Consider the following 6,445-nt stretch of genomic DNA (forward strand, 5'->3'; position numbering starts at 1 on the left):
GATGGCCAGTCGTGCTGGGATGCAGACCTAATACTTATGAAGCCCATAATATTTTGAGATCTTCCGGGAAATATTCAGGATGTTGGCTACCTCTGGCAGTCTTCATTAAGGTCCTAGGAGACTCCACTCCTGGGAGATAGTGGTCCATTTGAAAGTGGAGAGGGATGAAAATAGTTTTGCTAAGAAAGAGTCTTTTTGCCTGGGGCCTGCAATCCAAAGTTGCAGGAAATCGATGAGCAACTCCTGCTGGTCAGGAAAGCTGCTTTATCTGGCTAAAGTTGGAGCACAAGCAGCAAAGGAGGTGACGTCAGCAAAAGCCACCTTCTCTTCCTCCTTTTGAGGTGGAGTTGGTGAGGCCGGCAAGTGCTGGAGCAGCCCTTTCACCACCATGAGGGGAGCCAAGCAGGAATAAAGCCAACCGGAGAATCCCCGAGGAGGGGAGCCGCGACCCATTCCCATCTCTGGGCTTTGGATTTCTAGAATGTGTTCTTTACGATTTGAGCCAGTTTGAAGTTTCTAGAAAGTTTACACTATACAGAATGTGATGAACACTGAAATAAAAGTCTGACGAAAGTGTTGGGTGGTTAAGAGAGAAGGTGGATTGATTAGCTAAGAGAGGCAGGTTGTTGCTTTAGGTATTTAGGGTAGGTGAGTTGGAAAGATCCTGCTGCAGTTCTTAATATGAGGCACACCCTTTTCGTGGAAATGTATTCGATTCATTTGTGGCCATCATTATGCTTCTCTTCGTCCATCCAGGTAGAAATGCATGTGTGAAGGCCTTAGTGAAGCCCGGTGCACCTGCATTTAGCAGACCCCAGGAAATGCTGGGTGATGGAAGGAATTCTGCCACCTGTTGCCCCAGTCGTTTGGTGGGCTGAGGGGGTTCCCCAGTGTCCACACACACTGGGAGCAGTCAGGTATCTGCTAATCCTCCTCTCTCCTCACTGCTGTCACAGGAGATGGACCACATGTCTCCCAGGCTGAGAGCCTTCCTCTCCGAACCTATTGGAGAAAAGGATGTCTGCTGGGTGGATGGCATCAGCCATGAGCTCGCGATCAATTTGGTCACCAAAGGTATCAACAAGGTAATTCATTTTTTCTTACTTCTCTGATTTCTCTTCCCTACCTCTTTTCCCCCAATCCTGAGAGATGGCAGTTCCTGCCATGTGTCCCTGTGAAGGGCCATTAGAGAGCAAAGCTGCCACTTGGCAGGGTGCCACATTCTTTCATGCTACTGAACCCACATGCTTGAGCAGCCTCAAGGGCCTGCAGATGATGAGCACATACCGTAGAATGGCTTCAGCTCAGAGCAGCTGGGCTGGGCATGATTCACTTGGTGTTCAAACACTCAGGGTCAACAGAAGCAGGTCAGCCGCCGGGGTCTGAGACAGAGCTGTCAGGATGTGTGATTTAGGTGCACTCCACATCCCCCTGAAGGGACCCATGGTGTCTTGCTCGCCCCTGCCAGGGCACCAGACTGGCAATGGCAGGTGGAGAAACAGCACCCTGGGGTCTACACCAGAGTGAGTTCATCTATCATGTCATTCCCGGCCCAAGAGTGACCTCAAGGATATCCAGTGGAATTGGAATATTCTTTTCTATGTCATTGTTTGTTTTTATGGGGCTTTTAAAAAGTGACTTGGAGCCTCAGACGAGACAGTCCCAAAGACAACGCGAAGACACTGAGCACAGACCAGGCAGGCTGTGACCTCTCAGAGCATGGCACACTCACTCAGCAGAGGCACCAACTAGAGCTATGCCCCTTGGTGCCCCAAGTCAGCGCACTCCACCAGGCAAGGACAGTGTCACAGAAACACCCAAAGAGGCTGGGAACTGCTGCACGTATGGCTGATGACTAGTTTGGTTTGCATCTAAATCTGAACCATGGGACCCATAGTTTTCTGATTACCCCACTGCTCTGCACTAAATATTCAGAATAACACCCCAATCTGAGAGCCAGTTTAATGTCCAGTAGACGGTATCATCAGAAATGGAAGCTCCCCTATTGGGTAGATTGGATTCTTTCTTCCCAGATGAAGGAGGCAGAACCATTCCCTAGGGAACAAATTTAAAAAAAAAATTTTTTTTTGTTTTTATTATTAATTAATTAATTAATTTGAGACAGGATCTCACTCTGGTGCTCAGGCTGAGTGCTGTGGTGCCATCTCGGCTCACTGCAAACTCTGCCTCCCAGTTTCACGCGATCCTCTCACCTCAGCCTCCCGAGTAGCTGGGACTACAGGTGTGTGCCACCACGCCTGGCTAGTTTTTTCTATTTTTTGTAGAGACAGGGTTTTGGCATGTTGCTCAGGCTGGTCTCAAACTCCTGGACTCAAATGATCCACCTACCCCGACCTCTCAAAGTGCTGGGAACCACCACGCCTGGCGAAAAATTCTTTAAAAAAAGCAATCATTGTTTCTTTTACTTTCCTATTGTGATGTAACATACCTAGGGGAATATGTGTTGATATAAAGGGCTCAGATCAATGAATTTTTTACCCATATATGTACACCCATATACCCACTACACAGATCCAGCAATCAGATGTCTTCAAAATTCCAGATGATTCTCTTGTGCCTCTTCTTGGCCAAGGCCATCCCCTGTCCTTAGACGGAACCACTCTTCTGATATAGAACGCCGTTGATTAAATGTGTCCCTAATTGTGGGGTTTTGTTGTTGATGCTCAGCTCTACTCATTGTTTTAAAAATCTTTTTATTAAAGTATAATTGACATACGTACTGTAAATTTCACCCTTTTTAGTACATCGTTCTACGAGTTTTGACAAATGCATGCGGTCATGCAGCTGCTACCATAGTCAAGACACCGAGCAATCCCATTACTCAAAATACGCATTTCCTTGTGCTCTTCATAGTCACCAGCCTCAGTCCCTGGCAACCACTGATTTATTTTCTGTCTCTCTGGTGTTGCCTTTTCCAGTTTAAGTCTGTGTGTGTGTGTGAATAGCTTAACTGTGTTTTAAATGAGGATTATAGGTGGGTGGGTTTTAGAAGAAAAAATGAATGAATAATGGGAAAATGTCAGGCATCTGAGAACTTGTCTGTAGAGTCAGGGCTGTGGGGATGGTTTGTCTGTGTGCAGCCGGGTCCCTGGAGATGTGCCGCTCTTGTGTCCATGACCTTCTGTGCAATGAGCACTTTCCTAGAGCTGCTAATTCCAGGCACTGGCACTGGGCTCTCACCTGTATCCTTCGCTTTGAGCCACCCACGCCTGTGATTGAGATGAGGGTCTCTCTCTCCACTTTACCAATGAGGAGACAAGGGCTCCAGGGAGTAGTGCCTTGTCTGGTCCCAGGTGAGGACTGGAGCAGCCATGGATTGTACTGTCACAAATTGCACCTGAAGATCCATGGTCAAGTGGTTACACCCGGCAGGGAGGAGGCTTAGACTAAATTTGGTGGTGAGACCCCGCATCAGGGTCTGGAGTCTGGCTGGGCCTGTAATGAGACCCAGGAGGAGACCCAGCTCTGGCTCCTCCAAGATGGGCAAATGCTTCAGGGTGAGGACCCATCTGAAGTCAGGGCCAGCAATGACAGTATCCCCAGCAGGGAGATCGTGGCAGGACAGGGGTCTCAGATTTAGATAAAGATGCTGGTTCTTGGTGGTTTTCATTTTGTTTTGTTTTTGTTTTGAGACAGAGTCTCAGTGTATCACCCATGGTGGAGTGCAGTGATGTAATCTCAGCTCACTGCAACCTCCTCATCCTGAGCTCAGCCTCCAACCTCAGCCTCCCAAGTAGCTAGGATTAGAGGCACACACCACCATGCCCAGTTAATTTTGTGTGTTTTTGTAGAGACAGGGTTTTGCCACATTGTCCAGGCTGGTCTCATCTCCTGGGCTCAAGTGATCCTCCCAAAACAAAGCGCTGGGATTACAGGCATGAGCCACCACACCTAGCCTCTTATATTTTCATACTTTGCCTGCAGGGGACCTAATCCTGGCAGAGGGAGAGACACCTTCCTGGGGCTCAAGCAACCTCCTGCCTTGCTGGCTTCTGCCAAAATGCAGCCATCACCCTCCCCTGCTCCCCATCCCACCCCAGGCTGGGGCCCAGCCTTAGTTTCCTTGCTGTGCACAAAGCCACCTTGGGTTCCACCCTTGCTTGTGACAGCATACCTGGCCTGGTTTTATGAGCTCCATTCTTTCAGCCCTTTCTGCACCCTCTCTGGGTGCAGAGCACCTGCTGGGATGCAGGCCCGTGGGCCACCCTCACACCTGCCTCCCTGGGCTCCTCACTCAGCCATCAGGTCTCTCCAAAGACCCCAGTGTGCTGGATGCCCTGGGGGAGATGAGACACCAGCGCCCTCCCCTCTCTGATTTATCTGGGTGTCCTATTACTTCTCTGGGGGGCCCCTTCTCAAACTCTCACCAGCCCCTACGTCGGGTACCTTCTCCTCCGTTCCTCCTCCTGCACAGGTCTTTCAGTGTTTTTTGTTTTGTTTTGTTTTTGGTTTTGTTTTTGAGATGGAGTCTCACTCTGTCACCCAGGCTGGAGTGTAATGGTGCAATCTTGGCTCACTGCAACCTCCGCCTCCTGGGTTCAAGCGATTCTCCTGCCTCAGCCTCCTGAGTAGCTGGGACTACAGGTGCGTGCCGCCTTGCCCGGCTCATTTTTGTGTTTTTAGTAGAGATGGTGTTTCACCATCTTGGCCAGGCTGGTCTTGAACTCCTGGCCTTGTGATCCACCCGCCTCGGCCTCTCAAAGTGCTGGAATTACAGGCGTGAGCCACTGTGTCTGGCCTCTTTCAACTTTTTTTAACAGAAGACATGGGGTGCTGGGAGGGGACTGTTCTTACTGCCTGTCCCCGTTTTCCCCAGAGCTTTGGCTTATGCCATGAACTGGTCTCTGGCTCCCAGTTTAAGTCAGGACTTTCAAAACTATTGATTCTGCCACTGATCTACCTAAGCCTCTTCAGAAGCTTAAAAGCCATATGTGTTGGCCCTTTCTTTTCTTTTCTTTTTTTTTCGTAACTGCCCTTCCAGGGGGCAGTCATTTGTGGCCTGAGCATCTAGATCCAGACAGCAGCCGCAGGTACCTGTGCCCTTGTCTGAACTGAGATGTACTAGAAATATAAAACGCACCCTGCGATGTTAAAGACTTAGCCCAAAAAAGAACGTAAAACAGCTCATCTGTAATTTTTTTATTGATTTCATGTTGAAATGATAATATCTTGGAAATATGGGAGAAAAAATATTATTGGAATGAATTTCCCCTGTTTCCTTCCCCCCTTTTTACTGTGGCTACTAGGAAAATCAACATCACATATGTGGCTGGCTCACTTATTTCTGCTGGGCAGCACTGCTCTAGATGTAAGGGTGAAAGAGTTTTAAGGGAAAAAGAAACTATGGGAACAGAAAATCCATCGTAGGCCGGGCATGGTGGCTCATGCCTGTAATTCCAGCACTTTGGGAGGATCGCTTGAGGTCAGGAGTTCGAGACCAGCCTGGCCAACATGGTGAAACCCTGTCTCTACAAATAATACAAAAATGAGCCAGGCACTGTGTCATGCACCTGTAATCCCAGCTACTCGGGAGGCTGAGGCAGGAGAATCACTTGAACCTGGGAAGCAGAGGTTGCAGTGAGCCGAGATTGTGCCACTGCACTCCAGCTTGGGCAACAGAGTGAGACTCTGTCTCAAAAAAAAAAAAAAAAAAAAAAGACACAAGAGTTTAAACCTGAAATGACATGAAGACTTAAGTGACTGGCGAAAAAGAATCAGAGAAAGTTGTGTCACTGCACCGCGAAGTCTTGTGGTCATTGAAGTCCATTCAGCACAGGTGCTCAGGACCTGTGGACTTGGGCAGAGGGCATTGTAAGCAGCTGGAGAGCAGGAGAGGCCCAAGACCACTTACCTCTGCTTGACAAAGCCCGGCATATGGAGAGGACTGAACATTTTGATGAGGGTGGACCTCAGCCAGTTGTCTAATTTTCAGGGCCCACTGTAAAATGAAAATGTGAAGCCTCTAGTTCAAATCTATTAGGGGTGTGGTGGTGTGTGCTTGTAGTCCCAGCTACTCGGGAGGCCGAGGTGGGAGGATCATCTGAGCCCAGGAATTTATGGTTGCAAAGAGCTACTGCACTCTAGCCAAGGTGACAGAATGAGATCCTGTCTCTTAGGAAAAAAAGTAATTAATTAAAAAAAAGAAATGTATTAGGAATCTAAAGATGACAAGAGCAGTGTCACACCAGCTGAGGAGGGGGGACTCTTGGCATCAGGCCCCGTGTGAAAACTCAGCTCAGATGCAAGGGAACCCAACCCCGGCATAGGCTCAAACTGCTGCTGTAAATTTAGCAAGGAGTGGGCACAGCAAACTGGAGGGCCGTTCTCCCCCTGCTTGGGGGCTGTCCTCTGGAAGAGCCTCACTGTTTGCAGTTGGAATTGAGGGAGATTCCGCATTCTATCCCTTATTCCTTTTTCTTTTTTT

The 6,445-nt window shown here is 48.7% G+C and overlaps 1 protein-coding gene across 1 annotated transcript in view; it reads left to right on the plus strand.

Annotated features, from left to right (window-relative positions):
* The window catches only part of BANF2 (BANF family member 2), a 32,689-nt gene that overhangs the window by 22,592 nt on the left and 3,652 nt on the right, over nt 1-6,445 (plus strand). Inside the window, exon 2 of the mRNA XM_032248237.1 lies at nt 957-1,085. Within this exon, the coding sequence (XP_032104128.1) occupies nt 960-1,085 (126 nt within the window). The 5' untranslated portion in view covers nt 957-959. The remainder of the gene's footprint in view (nt 1-956; nt 1,086-6,445) is intronic.

Source organism: Sapajus apella, unplaced genomic scaffold, assembly GCF_009761245.1.
Source record: "Sapajus apella isolate SASKATOON/1434 unplaced genomic scaffold, GSC_monkey_1.0 scaffold65, whole genome shotgun sequence".
Lineage (NCBI taxonomy): Eukaryota > Metazoa > Chordata > Mammalia > Primates > Cebidae > Sapajus > Sapajus apella.